This window comes from Meleagris gallopavo, chromosome 16 (assembly GCF_000146605.3).
Source record: "Meleagris gallopavo isolate NT-WF06-2002-E0010 breed Aviagen turkey brand Nicholas breeding stock chromosome 16, Turkey_5.1, whole genome shotgun sequence".
NCBI classification, from domain to species: Eukaryota; Metazoa; Chordata; class Aves; order Galliformes; family Phasianidae; genus Meleagris; species Meleagris gallopavo.
Genome location: NC_015026.2, coordinates 518,064 through 540,272, shown reverse-complemented (window position 1 = coordinate 540,272; position 22,209 = coordinate 518,064). Strand labels below are relative to the sequence as shown.

General features: G+C 52.6%; 1 protein-coding gene across 1 annotated transcript in view; it reads right to left on the bottom strand.

The window, feature by feature from the left end:
• WDR90 (WD repeat domain 90) overlaps positions 1-22,209 on the bottom strand; it is a 30,686-nt gene that overhangs the window by 8,245 nt on the left and 232 nt on the right. Inside the window, exons 2-34 of the mRNA XM_031555771.1 lie at positions 22,027-22,169; positions 21,779-21,955; positions 21,430-21,568; positions 20,806-20,976; positions 19,765-19,888; positions 19,444-19,511; positions 18,617-18,726; positions 17,964-18,182; positions 17,327-17,389; positions 17,068-17,136; positions 16,666-16,776; positions 16,446-16,591; positions 15,995-16,052; positions 14,561-14,679; positions 13,964-14,125; positions 12,634-12,737; positions 11,530-11,646; positions 10,754-10,989; positions 10,168-10,307; positions 9,565-9,695; positions 8,584-8,714; positions 8,002-8,163; positions 7,261-7,389; positions 6,806-6,939; positions 6,691-6,728; positions 6,125-6,244; positions 5,545-5,721; positions 4,615-4,715; positions 3,600-3,702; positions 3,002-3,123; positions 2,476-2,635; positions 750-940; positions 320-488 (exon numbers count right to left, since the gene is read on the bottom strand). Of these exons, the coding sequence (XP_031411631.1) occupies positions 320-488; positions 750-940; positions 2,476-2,635; positions 3,002-3,123; positions 3,600-3,702; positions 4,615-4,715; positions 5,545-5,721; positions 6,125-6,244; positions 6,691-6,728; positions 6,806-6,939; positions 7,261-7,389; positions 8,002-8,163; positions 8,584-8,714; positions 9,565-9,695; positions 10,168-10,307; positions 10,754-10,989; positions 11,530-11,646; positions 12,634-12,737; positions 13,964-14,125; positions 14,561-14,679; positions 15,995-16,052; positions 16,446-16,591; positions 16,666-16,776; positions 17,068-17,136; positions 17,327-17,389; positions 17,964-18,182; positions 18,617-18,726; positions 19,444-19,511; positions 19,765-19,888; positions 20,806-20,976; positions 21,430-21,568; positions 21,779-21,955; positions 22,027-22,169 (4,344 nt within the window). The remainder of the gene's footprint in view (positions 1-319; positions 489-749; positions 941-2,475; positions 2,636-3,001; positions 3,124-3,599; positions 3,703-4,614; positions 4,716-5,544; positions 5,722-6,124; positions 6,245-6,690; positions 6,729-6,805; positions 6,940-7,260; positions 7,390-8,001; positions 8,164-8,583; positions 8,715-9,564; positions 9,696-10,167; positions 10,308-10,753; positions 10,990-11,529; positions 11,647-12,633; positions 12,738-13,963; positions 14,126-14,560; positions 14,680-15,994; positions 16,053-16,445; positions 16,592-16,665; positions 16,777-17,067; positions 17,137-17,326; positions 17,390-17,963; positions 18,183-18,616; positions 18,727-19,443; positions 19,512-19,764; positions 19,889-20,805; positions 20,977-21,429; positions 21,569-21,778; positions 21,956-22,026; positions 22,170-22,209) is intronic.

Below are 22,209 nucleotides of genomic sequence, written 5' to 3'. Positions count from 1 at the left end.
AGGACACCCGCTGTTCTCACAGCCCAGAAGTAGCTCCCCAACCCACTCAGCTTTGACAAGGACACCTGGCTCACAGATCAACTGCCACCCAACAGAGAAAATCAATTTTTCCAAGCACAGCTGAAATGGGAGGCAGGCAAGCTCGGTGCTGCCCATTGCAAGCTTCCATCAGATTTTTTACAGCCTAACACTGGTGGTATTTAGAATCATAGAATCACCAGGGTTGGAAAAGACCTCCAAGATCACCCTGTCCAACTGTCCACCTACCACCAATACCTCCCCACTACATCACATCCCTTAGCACCACATTTGCACCCACCGATCTCGCCCTCATCGGCCTCCCACATCATGAAGCAGCTGTTAGTCTCCGTGTCCCACACGCAGACCTGGCCTGAGTTGGTCCCACTGTAAAGAAGTGTGTCAGCCCCATAGCAGAGGGATGTCAGCTCCACCGGCCCTAACACTTCAGGTGCAGGGGCCCTATGAACCTGCCAGGACACACGAAGCAGAAAGGTCAAAGGGAACGTGTTGCTTAGCTAAAAGGGACGCAAACCACCTCCTCCCACCTTCGACGCATTCAGCTTGTGCATCAAATACAACTCACGGCCAACATCACACTCTCACTAAGAGAGATCATCAGCTCTTGCAGAGCTGTGGGGGCAGAGCCTCCATCTCTCTCACCAGCGCTTGGAAAAGACGTCAGAAATACAGAACATAAATTTCAATAGATGATAAAACCGAGATTTTACCTTGAGATTGAGGTCAGCCCCGTGCTGCTCCAGCAGCCAAAACGTAAGTGCTCCCTTCCCCACGCAGGCCATTTCTCTGTGAGAAAAAGGACTAAAAGCCATGTCATGGACTGGCTCGGAGATACGAGTCGATGATAGGAGTTCATAAGTGTAGGTACTCCACAGAGCAACGGTTTGATCATTGTAGTCCCCTAGGTAGAACATGAAAGACAGTAGAAGGAGGGAACCAACCTGATGGAGCTGTAGGCATCCCTACAACAGAGGAGTTGGACTAAATGACCTTTAAAAGGTCCTTTCCAACTCAAATGATTCAATTACTCTAATTCTGCAACCTGAGTGATGGCCATCAGCCAACACACACATCACAATCTCATGTCACGCAGTTGTTGTCTCAGGCAGAGGCACATCGCTTTGCATGCATACTCAGCAAAAGCCAAGAAGTGCTTCTGTGGCAGCGAAGGCTCCGTGATGTAATAGGTTGGCATCCGAGCTGAGGATGAGTAGAGCTGGCCCAACATTTTGTATTGGAGGTTGTAGCACATCTGGACCTACAGCACAGTCTGCAGCCGATGTCTGACTCAGCCAATGCTGGCCTGGTAGGGATTGCAGCACATAGAGCAGGCTTTCTGCTATTTCTGCATCCTTAATAGCTCTGGCACACCTCAGCACACGCCCAACACAAGCCCTCCAGCGACACTATGAGCTCAGGGCTAACAGTTTTGAACTGAGAAACAGAGGGTGCTATGCTGAGAGCGATGCAGAGATGGGAACTGATCTTGATGGAAGCCACCACGTCTGGCAGGCAGCAGGAGGCAGCAGCCATGGCATGGTAAGCATCCCCAGCTCTCAGCCTGCACAGGAGGTACTTCATCAGCCTTCCCCAGGCTCCACAAATCAAGGCAGACTTTCAGCTTTTTCCTTCTCCACAGCCCAGAAAAGGAGAGAGAGAAAAGCTGGAGAAGGAGGGCTCCTCTCCCACGCTGCTCTGCAGAGAGCACAAAGCTCCCTTTCTCTTGAGCAAGGCTTGCTTTTTTTCAAGGGCAGACTCACCAGCTCAAAGTGAACGTGTTGCCTGCTCCACAGGTCCTCTCTCTTGCAAAACTAGAACTACTAATTGTGTATCTGTCCTTTAAATGTCCCCTGCCTAAACAAAACAGACAGCTTGAGTGTCCATCTTGTGCTGGCATCGCCGCCTGGCAGGAGGCTCACAGTGTGAAGCCTGGATACTTCTGTGCAGTTCCAGCTAAGCAACAATAAGAAGGCCAGGAGAAGGCATTTCCCTTTGGATACTATATATAGTAACTGCAAACTATTTACATGGCCTTAACAAGGACTAGTCAGCCACAGAAAAGCTGTAACTTCAAGAAAAATGAGCCTGCAGGGCAATGAGGGCAAGCCCAGCACCCGTGCCTGGTAAACACAGGGCACATTTTCCCCCCCAAAGCACTGACAGCTGCTCACTTGCAGAGCACCCCCGGGCTCATGGTCACTCCCAGGAGGACCTGAGATTGCAAACTGCATGATCCATTGTGCTGTTTATTAGGCTCCCTGATAATTTCACACTGAAATGAAGTTCCAGTGCCAAGGCCACCAAGCAGCAGCTGCTGGTCAGACCCGTGAGCTTGGTTTGCACCTCACAGCTTTCATCCACTGACAGCATCTTCCTCCCCTCAGATGCCCATTCCATGACTCCTGCACTCACACCCAGCAGTTACAGGGCACTCACCAATGGTAGCAAGGAACCTGTCATCCCGAGAGTAAGCCATGGCTTGGACTTGTGTCTTGTGATGGAAGAGACTTGCTGTACAAATCCCATCCTGGGTGTTCCAGATGCAGATCTGACAATGGGAGTCTCCATCTCTCTTTCCTGAGGCAGAAGCCAGAGCCTAACAGAATGATATGTTGTCATAGAGACCTTGGTAAGTAATTAGAGAACATTTCATTAGTTAGTGCTGGCAACTGTTAGACCCACACTAAAGTCACGCAGCTGGCATGTGGGAAGTTCTGCAAGAAAACCATCACCTGACAGGAGGAGGGAACAGTGGCATCAGTCAGAGGGAGGGAACAGCCTTTGCTGTCACACCAAGCCAGCACAAAGAATAGCTAGGCTCAAAACCCATTGGTTTTATTCCCATAACCCCAGGTCTCCATGCAGAAGGAAGATGAGACAAATGGGATTTTAGTCAGTGATATTCCTCTAGCCTGAAGTGATGCAGACCAAACAACCCTGGGCAAGCAGAAGCCTCTCCTACCTGGGCATCGTGGCTGACAGCAAGTGTAGAGATCTCCTCTACATGACCAAGCCAGTGATTCTGTGACCCTGAGTGCAGGTCTTCAACCACGATGATGCAGCCGCAGGTGTAGGCGAAGAAGCCTAGCAGAGAATGAGCAGATGGGATGTTTTCCTGTAAAGGCTTCACATACAGCACCCACTACAACTCACATCACAGACCAGGGAAATTATTTTTTTAAGTAATTTGTAAAAGCTGACTCTTCTACACAGCCCCTCCAGCATCCTTCCTATGGGCTGAGTGTGGAGCAAGGCAAATCTCACTTCCCATAACCTAAGTAAAGCAAAGATGCTGGGCATTGCTCCAGCTTGGAGAAAGGAGTTGAGATGGACTCTCTGGCAGCTCCCACCCTCCTCTATCCATCTGACTATTGGAGCCTGAAGCTGTTCCTATCCGCTAACATTCACCAGCAACAAAAAAGTGTTGCTGGGCTTTGTCAGCACAAAGAACCACCGTGCTAAAGATCCCGACCCAAGAGTTGGAATAATCAGACCTCAGCTCAGCGTGTGCACGCTGACAGCTCACACAGCTCCCACCCTGTGCACCCTCCCCAACATACCTGTGTCTGGGTCCCACACCATGTTCCCTCTGCCATTTCCATTGTAGCCAATCACTGCTTTCAGCTTCAGGACTTCATTGCCAGCTGGAGGAGATAAGAAACTCTGCAAGAAAAATAGACACAGGCTTAAAGTAAGCTCTGAGAGGATGGCTTGATCAGGTACGTTCAGGACACACATAAGGAAAGCATGCGTGCAAGCACACGCATCAAACTCACACGCAGCACACAAATTCATGCCAGTGCTCACACAACTCACATTCAGCACATCAATGGATCAATAAGAAAGTGCACACATACATATAAAAGAGAAACTGCACCGACACAGCCAGAAACAGATGCTTTCAGACAGGGCACAAAACAGGCTGGCAGCAGTTCCCCATCTGATGAGCAGCTGCTAATCCTGCTGGGCAGGAGTTCGGTGGGTTTTGCTGAGTTGGTGATGTACTTTGAATAGGAACACAGTGAGGGAAAAAGCACTTCCAGGTGGGGGGCAGAGGAGGGAAACTAAGGATGCGAGATGAACGTAACTGTTCTCCCACCCACTGTGAACAGCAGAGCTTAGGGAAAGGTTGAGTTAAGTTTCTGCTTCATTTTCGCTCTGTTTATTAACAGAGCAAGAGCTGTGCCTTAACTACCTTCACTACACCCGATGGATTGCCTTCCCCAGCCTGCTTTGCCAATGCATCTGCTTGCAAATATGTGTGTGATGAATCACGCCACTGCTCGCTTGTCTTTCACTTTCAATAGCACATGCCATTTCCATTGCCTTTGAATCAAAATTTATGCAGATTTGCTGAACAGAAAACGAACTGAGCACAACTCACTTTTTGCTAGTCTGGGAAGAGCTGCATGCAGAGGAGAGAGGTGGACTAACGTTAAGGGTTTCTGTTTGGACACCAGACCCGGGGGTGCATTTCACCAAAGAACAAAAATCAGTAACAACTCTAAAAAGCCACACTGCCCAGCCCCCAAATGCCTCATCCTCCCCCGGCCAAGCGACCAGCACAGTTCTCACCTGGGGAAGCACAGAGGCCTTAAAGTGAGGAGTGAAATGCCGGTACGAATCTGGGCGGACGCAGCACTGCGACTTGGGACTTCTGGTCTCCCTTCTCGGTTCTGCCATACAAAGAAAACAGTGCCTTTGTGATGCTGCTGCCCATGGGAATGGTTTGGGAACAGCAGCTATGCTGTGGCCTGTCAGTTCTGATAACGTGTGCGTGCATACACACTAACACATGGGAGAGGAAAAACTCAACTGCAGAGCCACACATGCTTCTGTATGACAGTGTGAGGGGCTGTAGGAAAAGCACCAGCTTTCCAGGAGCAAAGGAAGAACACCCATCCCTTCCATCACCCCTCTCAGCCACGCTCCAAACAGCCTAAAGACATCCATGTTGCACACATCACTGCACGCAGCCAGAAAGAGGTCTCTAACCAGAGCAGCAGAGGCACAGTTTTATGTTGAAGCTTTCCAGCAAATCATGCCTAGGGCTGAGCGCTGGCAGCTGTGTGCTTCTGGCAGCTCGCCATACACGGCTGGAGCATTGAGGCTGTGCCTCTACTAATAGAGGTACTGGGAGCTTTAATTTCAGCTGGCTTTAATAGGACGTGCCACTTAGAGATGATAGGGGCTCCAAGCTGAAGAGGGGCTTCTGGCACGCCTAGAAGCAGCAGCAGGGAAAGAGCCAGGCAAACAAGCAGACCTGGGGGCCAGCATGAGAATCCCTCCCTATCACTGACTTCCCCATCACACCTGAGACGAGGAAGGTACCCGAGGAGCACACTGCTGCCCTTTCTTTCTGGAGTGCTGCTCTGGGACTGTCTGCACTGCATTACAGTGATCTTTCTTTGCTTTTTGGGGACAGACCAAGCTGCCATGCAGGATACATGCCACTGTGCCCCGAGGAGCCAAGATCTGGGATAGGTGGAGATGGTCCCAAGTTACCACGTGCTGATGGTGCAGGAGGCCTGCAGCTCTCCGGCCTCACTTTGGGTCTCACAACCATAAGATCCTCGCTCCTGGCCGGCTCTGCCACGAAGGCTGAGGTGTCTTTGCCTCCATTCTCCACTACTCTGCCAGGCAGACAGGCCTCCTCCTCTCTGTCTGACTCCGAGAAAATACCTGAAGAGAAAGAATAGCAGGACAGAACCGACTGCGTCTTCCAGGACTGCTTCACGCTTGGCCGACCCACTGATTTCTGGTAGTGGTTCTGCTCAGTGTCACAACCCATCTGTTAGAGTGCAGGGCAAAGCAGACGTTTCCTGCTGGGTATGTCCAACAGGCTGTTTATCACTGCCTTCACAGGAGCTGTGCCAGCAGCTCAGCATTTGGAGTTACAGCAGCACTGAACTCCCACACCTCTGGCTAGTTTTGTCCATGTTAGAAGGAAAGTGCAGACTGCTCTGTCAGTCTGCAGGTAGGGGATGAGGAGCAGGGACAGCTCTGAGGATGCTGGAGAACTAGGCAAGGAGCTTTTCCCAAAATGAGATCAACTTGCCCCTTTCCTGCAAGCAATTCCTCTTACTTTGACATCCCGCTGTGTGGACAGGGCTGACATCCAGACACGGTGGTGAGGACAACAGTGGAAGAGGAATTGTCTGCCGAGGTACATCAGACACATCCTTTAGCTTCTCAGAGCTCTGTTCTGTGAAAATAAAACGCTTTGTGTAACTCCCATCATCCCTTAAACCCTCTTCTCTTCCCGGGGCAACCAATGATGATGGCTCCAAGCTCCTGCTCCATCATTCAAGGGCGACACACAGAGTGGGGACAGCGAGGCCAGGGAGCAAGAAGACAGAAAAGATAGAGGCAGTAGGCCAGGGAAAGACAAAAGGCAAAGGCTGAGCTACCTATCAAGAAACCCAGATCCACTCTGCTCAGAACATCTCCCTCCTTGGCAGACTCTTACTGAGAGGTGCTAGTTAACTGGAGACTGCCAATGGGACTAATTAGCCAGTTACCCCCTACTACTTGACTATCCTACTGAGGGAAAGAACCAAAACCCATTTCCCCAACCCCTACCCACTGCCAGGAAAAGCAGCTGTGGGATAGCTGCTGACCAGAGCAACTCAGGGCAGCAAGCAAACTTACCTGCCGCCGGCAGCAGAGGGGACTCAGAGGAACGAGTCCTGCGAAGGCAACAAGAGCAGTGTTACACAGAGAGGAGCTGGAGGAAGGGGAAGCACAGAGCTAACATGGCACTTACAGGGCTGGGGGAGACCCCTGTGCAGGTACAGCTAGGAAATCCCAGAGGAAGATGGCATCTCCAATGCTGATGACGTGCCGCTGGTCTGGGGTGAAGGCCACCTGGCACACAGGCTCCGAGTGGCCAATGTACACCTGGGAGACACAGTGTCATGAATTCCATCGTCACTCTGTCAAAGAGGAGACTGTGGCTGCCACACTGTGGCTCCCTGCAAGCATCCATCCATCTGTCCATCCTCCCTCCATCCATCCTCAGGGAAGGATGCTTCTGCCCGCGCTCCTCAGCAGAGGATCATCACACACAGAGAGCAGCAGCACGCAGTGCTCAAAGCCAGGGGTCAGCTCAAACACGCTGGCCCAAGCCACACATCTGCTACTTTCTTCTCCAGGGATTCAGAAATGCTTTATCTGATGGATCGGGGAACAGCAGCCTCCTTCCCTCCCCAATTGCAGTACCTGGAAGTTGATGTTGAAGCGCATCTGGTAGTCCCACACTTTGATAACCTTGTCGCCAGCAGTGAGCAGGTACCTGGCATCCTTACTCAGTGCCAAGGAAGAACAGGACAACTTGTGCACAGGGGACACCTGAGGACAGCCACAGCACCAGCAGCATTAATTCTCACTATCAACAAGTTCCAACTTCTTCGGCAACATTAAACAACAGGTCAGCTGGATGAAGATGAGGGGAATGCTCTTGGCCTCTGGTGAAGTTTAAAGCAGGAGGCAGAGATGCCCTGAGAAAGGTCTGCACTCGCTTCCCAGTCCTTCTGTTTCTCCAGGAATGTGAAGATCACTAAACACACCATGGGCTGGACAGATTCACTACGATGCAGTCAGATTTCAAAGTACAAGTGGATCACTTGGGTATTTCACTAGCCCATCTGTGAGATAAGTTAACTCACCCCTCTATCACCAGCCCACTGCAGTGTAATAATACAGGCTCATGTCCTTATGCTTCAGCAAGAGGAGAGGAGTACAGAAAAGAAGGACAAGCTCAGGCTCACCCTAACCAAGACCACACTGTGATAGCCACGTGCTAACCACTCATGTTTTACTTGGAAGCCCTCAGGATGAGCTCTTCGCTCACGCAGCCTCCTGAAGTGCCCAAACCCCACACGAGGTGATCCCTCAGATATGAATTTGTGCCCAAACCCCACACGAGGTGATCCCTCAGATATGAATTTCTTAGTGCCCTACCTCTCGCACCAGCCGTCCTGTTTTTGCATCAAGCACAAGGATTTTGTTGGAAGAAGTGGACACCAGGAGCTCTCCTTGTGACACAGGAGCAAAGCAGACTCTCACTGCAGAGTCCAAGGCCGTACTGTTCAAATCAAGGATGCTGATGTCCACCCTCAGCAGCTGTGAAACAAGAAGCTGCTGAAGAAATACCCTGGAGCAAGCACTGGGGGAACAGCTGCTGGGCAGGCACTGGGGCTGCTCTGGTGGCACTCCTAACACAAGGCTACAGAGTTCCCCACACCCCTTCTCGTGCTCCAGCTGGCCATCCCACAAGGTGCTGCAGGGCAAAAGCAACATCCCCACTGCCCACTACTGCTCTTCAAATGATCTTTCTAGAGGCGAGTGAAGCTGAGAAGCAGCAGCAGCCTTGACTTGGCCGTTTCCAGCTCACAGAGTGGAAAACTAAGCTGTAAGCACCTGAGTAAGCACCTGCTGCGCTGGGGAGGCCCTCTCCAATGCTCTGCCCAACTCTTGACCTATCTCACTGGTCGTAATCTACGGGGATTTTCTTCCCCAGCACTGCAGGGAGCCTGCTGGTACCTCATCCAGAGAGCAGGCCTCCATCACGGTCACAACGTACTTGGAGGGCCCCACGAAGGCCAGGAGGCGGCTGTCCCCACTGAGCACCAGAGCATCAGGACCACTGCCAGCATCCTGGGCCACCACGTTACCTGAGGGCCACAGCAAGAGAGAGGGTGAGGAGAGGAGCAAACGTCGTTCTGCAGCACGCTGTGATGGTGCTGCTAACTGCTACCAGCAGCTCCTGCCTCTGGGTCAGCCCTGGGGTAATGCTCTGGCCTGAGAAAGGAGCAACCCCTGTTGAGGAAGAAGCTACGAATTTTATCTGCTACATCCACGCCACACAGCAAACCATCTCAAAGACGAGGCTCATAGCCTGACTGAACACGTGGTGCTTTCAGAGTGCAGAACAAGGAATAAAATTGATTTTTTGGTTTTGCTTTCTTTTTTTTTTTTAAACCTTACTAGAAGCTGTGACAAGTTGCTACAGATGTGAGCTGGCAGCTGCAACCCGGACATCTGAACCCTGTGCAAAGCAAACCCCAGCACACCAACCTCAGGCCAATGGGCAGACAAAGCCAAAGGTCAAAAAATGACAAAAATCAGAGCAATTCCCTGTATTCATTCCACCACCAGAATTCTACTGTTATGCCCCTGGAGCATGGCCAAGCAGCGAGCGTGGGTTCCAGGCCAAAACTTGAACATCCCATTGCAGCACTGACACCAAATTTTGGGGATGCTGGACAAATTCCCTAACCTCTCAGCCCCTATTCTTTCTCTGCATGCTTCAACTTCACACCCACAGGGGCAGGAGCTCTTTGTACAATACACTGTACAGTGGAGCTCCCCTTCCCTGCCCAAGCTTCCCATTGCTGCTTATTTTGAGGAATAAACACAAATGATGCAGCTTTCTGAATGGGCTGAGCCTGGTTTGATGCCTGTGCTACTAAAAAGACTGCAGGGGTAAAATGAAAAAGGCAACCCAGAACCCCAAGGACTTACCCAGGACTCTCAGGACCTGGCTTTTCTGTGCCACACAGCTGTAAAGAGCCAGAGTTCCCTGCAAACAGGAGCTGAACATGAAGTTGCCATCTGGAGAAAAGGTGAGCCCAGCAATCCGAGTGCGGTGCTGCCTGGAAGAAGGAGGAAAAAGTGAAACAGCCAAGAACCAAAAAAGCCACAGAAAAGTGCAGCAACATCAAGTGCAACACTGTGAAGAACCCAGGGGAGAGAATAACAGGGGACAAGCAGAGAACCTCAGCATGTCTATGCCTACAGCACTGCAGGGCTGCTGCTGGATGGGACCCAGCTCCCCACGCTTTGGAGCATCCCACCCCTCACACTGAGGCACGCAAGAGCTCCATGTTCATCCAGTCTCCAGGAGAACCCCTTTCCTACCACCAGCAGCTGTCAGAGGGCACACAAAGCACTCGGTGCTGCTGCAGGTTGGACTTGCACCATCCCAGGCTACGTACATCTGATCAACTGGCACATGAGAACCGTCAAGCCCCAGAAAAGCAACCTTCCCATCTCCGCAGCTGCACCTCTTGCCACAACACCCATCATTAGAGCCCTTCCTGCACCAGCACAGCTCTCACCACTTACTTGTGCTCTGCCAGGAGGTCGGAGGCAGTCAGGCTGAAGGTCCGCACCACGCCGCTGTCGAATCCACAGGCGAGGATCCGCTGGGTGGGGTGGAAGGACACAGCACACGGCATCTCATCTGCAGCTGTGAAGTCGTACAGCTGCAGGGAAAACAGCACAGGCACAAAACTGGAGGGAGCTGCACCTGGCAGCCATGCTGAATGGCCTCAGAGCTCCACCACAGTGGTCCCAGAATGGAACTCTGACCATTCCTGCTTGCATCCGAAGCCCAACGAAGTCCTGGGACTTTGGGCTTTTAGATAAAGCCCTTGGGAACTGTGATTTGTGTTAAAAGCAGGATTCACAAGGTGAAGGAAAAGAAAACAAATTAGGCTATTTTGTTTAATTACACCTTCAGAAGCTAAGACCAAATTACACATTAAGCTAAGAGCCTGAGAACTCCAGGCTTCAGAAGGATTTCTTGCCCTGTGCTTCACGGAGGACATTTAAGAGCTCTTACACCACAAAGCTCTGATAACTCAGCTAAGCAGAACCTGGGCAGATGATTAATAAACACAAAATCCCCAGCAACTCTCATCTCCCCCACCTGCTGCATGGACACGAGGTCCCACACCCGGATGGTGTTATCTCGAGACACCGTCGCCATCTGCTTCCAAATTCCCTCCACGGAGAAGGCCAAGATGGAGTCCTCGTGGGAGCGCATCAGGGTGCTGTAGCCCCGGGACTGGATGTCCAGGTAGCCCAGATTCCTGGCCGTGGTCGTGCACAGGACTTTGTGGCCATCAGGGCTGATGCAGACAGAGCTCACCGGCGCCTCGTGCTCTGGGGGAGGACGCAGCAGTCAGCACAGCCCCACAGCAGAAGCACGGCGCCTGGAGCACAGCTGCAGAGCCAGATGCATAGTTGGGAAAGTAATGCACGTAGGAATAAATTTCCCACGTGATCTCAAGATTGAGTGCTTGCAGGTTTGAGCTCAGTGACAAATTAGTCTCTGCCCTTTCTAGCAGTCCCTGGGCTCTGCTGTTATGGTGACTGTTTCAAAACGAGTGAAGAACAGCTTGACTTCTCTCCTAATTTTTCATGCACGGATGAGCTGTGGGTACAAGGGCACAGAAATCAAGATGCACTGCCTGCTCTCCCCCTGGCCCTCCTGCCTCATCCCTAGGAGTTACAAGAATGAGCAGGACTAAATAGTCACTTAAGTAAAACACTTCCAAGACAGTCACCCCCAGTGACGGCAGGCAGAAAGAACGCCCTCGTTCACAAGAATTACTTTAGGAGACATCAGAGCGGAGGCTTTGCTTCCCAGCAGCAGGCTGATGCACTGTGGAGGTGGGAAGGACTGCTCCCTGCTCTGCTCACCTGCTTCAAGGACAACAGCTGAGAAGTCCAGTGGCCACAGCCGCAGGTAGCCGTCTGCTGAGCCCGTGGCACAAAGGGTTGAGGAGATGCTGATACTGTTTATAGCAATCCCAGGGCCTGGAAAAATCAGTAACAACACTTAGTTGTATACTGATACGAATATGAAAATATGAAAACTCAAACGGAGGGTTCTCTCATCCAAGAGCTGCCAGAAATCCCACTGTGAAGCACTGCACCTCTGAAAGGTCCCAGTCACCCCCTGTCATCCTCCAGTACTTCTTACCATCAGCACAGCTCTTTTTACTCTTGCCAGGCACAGAAAAGCCACTTTTTAAACCCTGCCATACTTTTGGCTTGCAAAAGATTGGATGGCAAGGTGAAGTGTCTGAGATACAAAACTTCCATCCCTGTGTCTCAAATCCTCTCTGCAGTGTCTGACAGGTAGAGGTGATGAAAGCAGCTGATGTTTAGATGCCAGTATCAAGCTATGGTCATAGCACCAAAGGCAGCCAACACTGCTGCCACTGAGACACCTAGGGACGTCACTTCATCTCTAGGCTGTGTTCTCACCCACAAAGCAGGAACTAGAGTTCTGTGCTTCCCAAAGAGGCACGCTCTAGGTTAATTAGCTCCATTTGCCAAAGCAAAGCATGCACCAAGTTTTAAGATAACAGAGCAGCGACACTTGAAAGTGAATTCTTCCTGCTGTTAAAATTAGTGGATGAGCTGAAAGCTGTATCATTTAGAATACAGCATCAAAGATTTCCCCAAACACTTCACACAGGCCGAGTAATGAAAAAAATCCCCAGATTCATCCTTCCATTGATCCGCTTCGCTTTTTCACATCACTACATTAAGATTCTCATCAGCAAATTAAGACCCCCGTTTCATGTTTCTAAAAGCAGTGTTTCTCTGAAAGTGCAATCAGCATCGAAAACGCTCAAATCCTTTCTTAGGACGATGCTCTGCTGCACTATTTGCAGTGCTTAAAGGGAAAACAGCTAGCTAGCAATAACCTAATCAATCCCAAACAAGCTTTAGCAGCAGACTGACAGCTGCTTTATGCTACCAGGGGTCAGATCTATGATGCCCCTGCCCACCTACCTGCCCCATCCTGCAGCTGTGCAGGCAGCAGCCGCCGCGCACTCCGCACACAGACGTTCTTGTAGTCCACCTCCAGGACGTGGCCACTCCTGCTGCAGACAAAGCTGGAAAGGAGAAAGACACGTGCTCTGTTCCTCAGGGTTAAGAGGAACCGTGTGGATGTGCCATAGTAAAAATCCAGGTTTATGGGGCGTTACTGTGCACAAGTCCTACAGTAACAATGCAGGTTTAGAGGGGAAGCACACAATAGCCTGTTAAGGTGGGAAGTAATGTCATGCTATGGTGATCTGAGGGCCTTTCCATGTGCTATCCCACAGAAGAAGGCTGTGGGGTGACCTCATTGCAGCTGTTCAATAGCTGAAGGGAGCCTACAAACAGGAGGGAAATCAACTCTTGGAAAGGGTAGATAACTGCAGGACAAAGGAAAATGGTTTGAAGTTGAGGGAGGGGAGATTGAGGTTGGATGTCAGAGGGAAGTTCTTTGCTATGAGAGTGGTGAGGTGCTGGAACAGCTGCCCAGAGAGGCTGTGGATGCCCCGTCCATCCCTGGAGGTGTTCAAGGCCAGGTTGGCTGGGCAGCCTGGGCTGGTATTAAATGGGGAGGTTGGTGGCCCTGCATGTAGCAGGGGGATTGGAGATTCGAGATCCTTGAGGTCCTTTCCAACCCTGGCCATTCTGTGATTGTGTGATTAACGTTGGAAAACATCCCTAAGATCAGCAGGTTTAATCCATCCCCACTGCCCACGTCCCTCAGTGCCACATCCCCACAGTTCTGGAGCACCTCCAGGGACGGTGACTCCCCCACTTCCATGGGCAGTAGTGCCACTGCATCCCCATTCTTTCTGGGAAATCGTTCCTAATATCCAACCTGATATCCAATCTGTCAGTCACAGCTTCCTATTTTATCATCTTCTGCCTCTTTAAAGTACCAATCAGAAAACAAGCCGAAAGCTCAGCACACACTTCTGTGAGAACCCTCAGCCTGGGACACAGCCCTCAGGGAGGGCAGGGGCAAAGTTTGGTCTGCTCGGTAGTGGTAGCAACTCGGTGTGGTAGCAGCAAAGGTCTGCTCTGATGATTCAAATCAAGCATTGAAACAAAAAAGTGATCCGTTTGTATCTCAGAGGATTTGCACCGCGCCACTGCCACCGCCAACGGAAAGCAAACCACGAGCTCAGGTCACTGCACACGGCAACACATCCGGGTGCCAAGTGCGAGGACTCACTGCTTGCATTCACGAAGCCCTTCGAGGAAGCACAGCCTGCTGAGGAGAGCAGAAGCTCCCACAGCTCCAGGGAAACCCAAGCACAGGAGAAGGCCGCAATCTTACAGCGTGCGGTCGTCGGGCTCACGTGCAGCTGAGTGCCCCTCCTCAAAGGCCAGGTCGGTGAACTCCAGCGCGTGGTACTCGCCCAGGTTGACAGGACAGGAGCGCAGCGCTCCGTTCCGCACTCGCCACAGCCTCACGCTGTCCCGGCCGCACGACACCATCCTGTCACAAGAGAGATGGGGTAAGGAATGGAGGACCAAGTCTTGCTCCTGCAAGCCCAACCCCTTCTGTGTAGAAGCGCAGCACGGTTGGGTTGGAAGGGACCTCACAGCCCAACTGGTTCCACGCTATGGGCTGTGCCCCATCAGCTCAGCTGCCCACCCGTGAGCGTGGGCACCTCCAGGGATGGGCACCCACAGCTCTGGGTGGCAGTGCCAGCATCTCACTGCCCTCTGAGTAAAGAGTTTCCTCCTAATATCCAACCCAATTCTCCTCGCTTTTAGTTTAGAACCCTCCCCTCTTATCCTATCACTACGAGACCACATAAAAAGTCGTCCTCCATCTGGTTCACAAGCTCCCTTTAAACGGCTGCAGCTCCTCGAGTGCTCCACAGCCACGCCCCAAAATGGTTCTGCCCACGTTTTCTATGCATCCTACCTGGTGTCATCAAAAAAAGCAATCTTCAAGGTCTGGATGTCCACATCCGTGTGCGCCCTGGCCAGCACCAACACCTCTCCACCACGGGTCACCTGGGCGGTGTTCCACACCACCACCATCTGAAGGGAGACAGCACAGTAGAGCAGCTGAAATATGGAAACCTTGGCAGAGGAAGGGTTTTTCAGCAGAGCAGAACAGCTGCGCAGCCCGGGGACTGCTCTGGAGCTGGTAAGAAAACTGAAGGAGGGAAAAATCCTCCTGATTTTGCAGAGGGCTCAGGACAGTCAGTCCAAGCAGCTCAGCAAAGCTTCACTGCAGTGTGTTTGCTTGGCAACTGCAATTACAGATCCTAAATCTGGGGGTACCTGGCACTGGGGCTCAAATTCAGGAAAGAAAATACACAAACTCTGCTTTCTGAGTAGGAAAAGCTGCAGCATGGCTGAGATGTTCCACGAGAGCTGGAAATAGCAAGTCTGCTGCCCTCCTTGTAGCGTGCTGCTCAGCTCCAGTGTTGCTTGCCTATGGTGCCAATTCAAGTGGCAAAGCAGTGATAGTGCCTGTCTCAGGGTATGCTCAGGGCCTCTCCACCTCACGGAGTGGCTCCTGCAGGTCTCCAAGCATGGGGATGGACAGAGATCACCCACAGCCAAGGGGACAACCAGTGAGGACAGGCAGGTGACCAAACGCTTTGCTCTCAGAAAACAGCCAGGCTGGACCCAGCACAGCCTGCAGCATCACCCCAGCAGTGCTCCTGGGCAGCCCACGTGCAGCCCCCCAGCTGTGGGTCTCCAGCTCGGCAGTGGAGCACTGCTTTATGCTGGGATAAAGCTGGAGCAATCCTATGGCTGTTTGTTTTCTTCCTGCAGGCAGTCAGCAGTGGCACAGCTAATTGCTGGGAGCTGCCAATAAGGGATTGTTGGGTGAAAACAGTTGCACTGATAAAGCCCCAAAAAACAGCTTTATTTTTGACTACTACACGTGGGATCTGCGTCATCCTCTAGCTACATCAGTGGGTGGCAGCTTCAGCACCCAACACCCTTCCAGCACACAATGTCTGCAATGCCCAGAACGGAAGGATTAAACCCAGCATCTGTTTGCTCGCCCTCCACGCTACAAAAGATGTATTTTGGGTTTCAGACAGTGCCCAATCTCCCATTTCAATTCCCACTCCTCCACTACGTGCTTGCAGGCATTCCAGCACAAGGTGTTGCACAAGCTCGTGTCCCTCAGCCAGGCAATGGTGTGCATTAGTTTGCAGCGATCCCCAGAGGACAAAAGGAGAATCCTCCAGGCCTGGCTGTCAGCTGGAAGCTAGCGAGCCCACAGCAGTGCTCTGCCTGCACAGCAGCTGTAGGATCTGAAGGAACAGCCCTCTCACACCTCTTGCTCAGCAGAGCTGGGAAAACACCAAAAAAAACAAGTTCTACTTCTCACCGTTTTGCCATGCCGATCCTTTCCAACGCCACAGAGCACGGCTCCACTGTAGGAAAAGCTGCAAGAACAGGAGGGACACCCGGTGAGGGGCTGCACCTCACACCCCAGTGCATCTCAGCTGGGAATCAAAGCAGGTAAGTGCAGGATGCGGGTAGACGGTGAGTGCTGAGAGGTGAGCTGCCAGCAGATCAGCTGTGCTGGGAGAGCTGCCAGCAGGCCTGCTGAGAAATGCAGGCTAATGGAGAGCTGTAATTCACCCCTGCTTTATCACACAGCAATAGCACGGAAAAGCTGCCATGCTGCAACACCTGCCATTTGCAATTACAGGTCCTAAACACCGAGGCTGCCCGGCGCTAGGGCTGAAATTTGGGAAAGAAAACACAGAGAGGAATACACGCTTTCTGGGTTGCACCGGGGCTGAGGATGCATCCCCTCCAGGGCTGGCACGTACCTGAGAGACAGCACGGCCCGCACGTGGGTTTGGAACACAGCCAGGCAGCTGCCTCTGGGGAAATCCCATAGGCGCAGCACACCCAGGGGACCCTCCTGCGCCGAGGCCAGCAGGGTGCTGCTCCCATTGAACGCCAGCGCTGACACCTGTGGGACATCAGAGAGCTGGGATGGGAGCAGCTGGGAGCTGCTGCGTTCCTTTGGAAGGAAACCACGTCTACCTTATCCGTGTGCCCAGTGAAGAACCTCTGCTGGCCAGTCTGAATCTGCAGGGTTACTATCACCGCGTGGCAGGGGTACACCACTGCAGAGCTGTTCTGAGTCCACAGCGCCTGCAGGAGAGAAACGAGAGGGCAGGTGAGATGTCACAGCGACCCCAGGTTGGAGACAGCGGTCTCTTAAATACGCAGAAGCCAGGAGATCTAAATGGCTCCCGTCATTTCTGATTTCTGCCACTGTAACAGCAGAATAGCCATGCAGAAACACAGCCTCACGCCCATTTGTCGCAGGGTCATTTTCCCCAGCACAAATGTTCCAGAAGCGTGGTGCTTGTCGGCTCTTTACTCCTCTGAGAAAGCAGCACGGTGTTACAGATAAGCTCACACAGCCACCCAGGTACTGACCCACTTGGTGCTGCAGCCTCCAAAGCCAATCACCTTCCTCAGCTTCAGGATCGGATCTGGCAAGAAGCTCTGGAAAAAAAGGTCAGGGGATGATGGCAGCTCACCCACTGCTCTGCCATGGTGCTCTGACTGCTGAGCCCCTCCGTCCCCATTTCTTGGCTCTGTGTGGCACTGGGACAGCTCTGCTTTCTCTCCAAGGGACGACTGTTATTCATCCCAGGAGAAGTCAGATTGGGAAGGCAGAGGGGCACCGCCTTACCCTGCAGCGAGAGGCTCTCCCACTGGCTGGTGCATCTGCTCCTGGGCCCCTCCTGTGCACGCCCTGTGCAGATGGGTAACAACACAAGTGCCTTAGTGCATTCAAACACAGCATCCTCCTTTCAAGATACGTAGATAGGAGTTGAAAAAGAATAGACAACCAAAAAAAAACCACAAAAAAACCACCAGCAAAAGCATTCTGTAGCATTAACTGAAACTCCTGCCTGTAGCTTGTGTTCTCTCCACTGTTTCTGCGGGGCTCAAAGCCATCAGCCACGAGTGTCCCTAGGGAGCCCAGAGACATGCCCAGCAATGTCAGCCCCACAGCAGTGTCAGGGCACATAGGCAGGGCTGGGGAGAGTACCCAGGGCCCCATGTGCTCAGCACAGTCTGGGCAGATGGAGCAAGGTGCAGGGGGGAGACCAGTGTCTGGCAAAACCCGGTGCTGTTGGCTGAACACATGGCTCACAGGGAGCCTGATGCATGCAGGAAGCAAAAGCTCCTGTTCCAAGCAGCAGAGCTCCTCTCCTCTTGACCAAAGTGTCCCACCATCAAAGCCTCCAAAAGTGGGGGGAACAGTAAGGAGAACCACAACCAATGGGAAATGGGGCTGCCGTGTCTTCTGTTTGCTCACTCACCTCCTCTGAGCCTGCATGGGTGGCATGGGCAGCTCGCTCGCTCCTCTGGTGTGCATACACATGGATGCCACCATCACTGACAGCCAGGGACCGCACGGAGTCCCCCATGCCACGCAGCATCCCATCCTCTGCCTCCTGCTCCCCAACACGCAGGGCCTCTGGGGCTGCCAGGTGAACCTCAGGGATGCTTCCTGCAGCTGCAGGGCACCGGTGTGGCATCTGGGAAAGAGCAAAGCCCCCAGCACAGCTCAGCCCTGGGCACGGCTCAGATCTCCCAGCACCCACTGCAAGGGCAGAGGCGGGGGACACCAGTGTCACTCCCGAGTGGCTCTTCACCCCACCAAGTCCCTTTAGCCTCCAGACTTCATTTCCTATCTTTAATTGGAAGACAAAAGTATCTGCTGCCCAGCTGAGATGGATGTCTAAAGATTACGGAGTCGTTGGCATTTTTCTCCTCTCTGCTCTGTGCCACGCCAGAGTGAACCTCTGACTTATTAATTGTGGCCTTTGGATCAACAGACCGTGCCCAGACCTGGCTGCAAATGACAAGCAGCAGCTTCTACATTCTAAATACAGAAACTAAAAGAGAAGATGTGGGAAAAACTCCCTGTAAAGCAGAAAGGAGTCACACCCTCCATCCATGGCACACTTACAGCCTTGGGACTGGTGATCTGCTGGATGAGGGACAGCCGGTCTCGAACTGCTTTGGTGAGCATAACTGGCTGGGGCAGCTGGCCAAGGGGCTCCTCTGAGTTGTGGCCACCTGGGTGACAGAGGAAAGGGCTGGGCTCTGCCCTGTTAGCTACCTACTGCAGGGAAGGATCATAGAATCATTAAGGTTGGAAAAGACCTCTTTGATCACAAAGCTGAACCCCAAGCCACCCCACTATGCCCACTGAGCCACATCCTTTAGTGCCACATCCCCGTGGTTCTGAAACATCTCCAGGGATGGTGACCTCACCACCTTCCTGGTGCAGCAGTGCCACTGTATCACCACTCCTTCTAAGAAAAACTTGTTCCTAATATCCAACCTGAACCTCCCCTGGAAGCAAAGAGCCACACCACTCGGCGGCTGATGGAGTCTAGAAAGGCGTGGGGGTGAACAGCAATAGAAAATCCATCTGGGTCCCCCACTCACTGAAAGTCCTGCAGCAGATACACAGCAGACATAACACACTTTGGATTTGCTGCCCTGAGCTGGGAGGGAGAAGGGAAAGGACTCTGACCCCAGGAGACTCACTGAGGGCTATTTTCTTAATTCTCAATAATAGCTACAAAAGGAGCCCATCAACTCAGCTACTTTAGAATTAATCTAATTTCCCAGCAAACGCAGGTACTTCAGCTGACCCACGTCAGCCTCAGCTTTTGGCAGCTCTCCCAGCAAAGGGCTCTGACTGAGCCCCACAAGTGCTACTCAAGCATGTGCACGGGGCCAGTGTGTCCTCTCTGCTGTCCCACCTGCTGTCCCCAGCCATCCCACCTGCCACAGGACTGGAGCAGCTCCTCTGGATGGAGTCATATGGCAGACTGGAGCCATCGGGTGGGAACCTGAGCAAAATCAGAAGGCATCATGTAACCAGGACTCCACACGGGCATGCAGGATCTCACAACAGCCTATACCTGGCACGGAAGCCTCTCTCAGGAGCAGGTTGAGTTCACTGCCTCCTATAAGACCCTTCCTTTTGCCCCCCCCCGAGCAAATCTGTCATTCCTTGGCCAGCTTTACCCATCCTGTCTGCCCACACCACGTGCAGACCTGTCCCCGGGAGCAGATCTCTGAAGCTCTGTGTGCTGTCGGTACCTGATGTAGTCGTAGTGGTCGTGCCATTTTCCTCCCTTGGGCACTGGGAAGGCCATGTCCCGTGGCATTGGAGTGGCCCCCTGGCAGGCTGGGCTGGCACGGCGGGCTTCAGAGAGCGTCACACCTGGTGGCACAGGAGACAGAAGGTGACAGAAGGCTCTGCAAGGAGCTGCCTGAAATCAGCCTCCAACAGGACACAGTTCCTCTCTTTAGGGGCAGCGAAAACACAAAGGCTACAACTGAAGCACTGTAATATCGAACAACAAATGAACCTTTGTACCCTGAAACTCCCAAATTTCAAAGACAACCCAAGAGGACAGACCCCTGGTATCAAGCTATAAACCCCCAGGGCCAGGATTCACTTCATTCTACTATTTTTTGCATTTTTGTGTGCTTTTGCTTGGGGCTGTACTGATTTTCTTCTCTTCCTTCCTTGGTGTAGTTGTAATTTCACAGCAGCTTTCACTACATAACAAACCTCAGAAGCCTTTCACTGCATGCAGCACCTCTAAGTCCTACCAACAGGCCAGTGAGTTTGGGCAGGTTTCCAGCACAACAAATCAGAAATGAAGGTTTTAACTGAATAACTACCACAGTGAGCAGGAGGATGAAGAAAGAGTGCTGGAAGATATCTGGATTTCAGAGATTAAAAAAATCCAACAACAGAGTCTGTGAGCACAGCCCTGGGAGACCTGAGGTTTGGTAAGGCCCTTTACTAACTTTGGTAAGATATTTATTTTTTTCCTAACTCATTTACTTTTCCAGCTAGAAAATGAGATGACACTTTCCTCCAGGGAGGTCAAGAGCCTGCATCGACTACTGCACATAGAACCTGCTCACATCTCTCCAACCACTTTGCCCCCTCTGCTTCCTACCACTGCTGCGTTTGCCACAGATACCTTCCCATGCTCACAGACTAAGAATTCAAGCTGCTCAGCCAGAGGCAGTGGCCCTGCTGCACTTAGGGCTCTAAAAGCAGCTTTTAGAACGCCGGGGTACAACCGGGCTTGGTTGAAATCTCACAGGGTCTCAGCTCCCCACCTGGCTCAAACAGCAAGTCGCTCGTGCAGACGTTTTTTACCAGCAGGTTGGAGCAGAGCTTGATGCTCTTCAGGTGGCTGTACCGCCGGCTCAGGTACAGGGAGAGCACATAGTGCAGGTCAAGCACCAGGCAGGTCCAGCGTGCGTTGGCAGGGGCTGCTCCCACCAGGTCTGCGGACAAAGAACCTTAAGAGGTACAGCAAAATTCGTGCCACGGCCTTTGCAAAGCAAAGCAAACCATCCCATCGCCGCTCTGCAGCACACACAGCCGCTTTGGGGCTGCACTGTGTTAGTCTGGCTGCAGCAATGGAAATGCCACCTGCTCGGTGCACAAAGCCCCTTAGGGCCCCAACCTCCCAGCTCCTCAGAGTCCCTCTGCAGCACAAAGAAAAAGCCCCAAACAACTCCACACCTCAAGTGAAAACTACTGCCTGCTCAATATCTCCCCCACGCTCAATCTCTCTGCTCCCAGCTAGCACAGATGTGAGATATTAAAAAACTCACCTCACCCACTACTGTGAGATGCAGGAGGGATGCTGGGCTCCCCCTCAAATCTCCTCCCCCACATCGCTCCACTTCCAAACCCCATTGATTTTCTAATAATTCGCTTTGGCCACCTCTTACCTTGCCTGGAAGCCCTGGCTGTGCTGTCATGCAGCGAACCCTTGGCTGCCCCACAGATGAAGGGGAACTGCAGCCACGTGGCCGTGGATTTGAACTCCTTGAACAGATTGGAGAAGGAGACGCGCACCACCTGGTTCTCCTGGAGACAGATGGGAGCACATCACTCACCCTGCAGGTTTGGGAGGGACCTCACAATCCCCCCAGCTTCCCTGCAGCCCCTGTTAGGCACTGGATAGCAGCCCCAGCAGCCCCCAAAGGAACGCAGGGCTCCGTCAGCTCCTTAAACCCCTTCTGCAGCTCCCACCAGGACCCGGTCCCCCCAGGACACCCACCCCACATCCCCACGCACCTCAGTAGCCACATCCAGGTGCACCACGAAGTACTTGCGGGGCAGGGGCCGGAACAGCAGGTAGAGATAACGGCCACACAGCCCCAGAGACTGGGAGCCAGTGCGGGGCAGCTGCAGGTAGTTGCTGGCAGGGATGGAGCCCCGGATGCGATACACTGTGCCCTTCAGCGTCTTGTCCTGCAGGAGCACAGCGTGATGGGGTTCTGCTGCCCACCCTGGGTAAGAGCCATCCCTGGTACCTCCGTTACCATCACGGTGGTGACGTCTCCCTCCTTGTGGGAGCGCTTCCATTCCTCCACACGGAAATGCTTGAAGACGTTCAGGTAGGGGCTCTGCCACGCTGCAGGGAGGCGACGCGTGGAGGACACAACGCACAGGACACCAGGACATCAGCGTGACCTCCCCCCCGCCCCCCAACCCCAGCGTTGCGT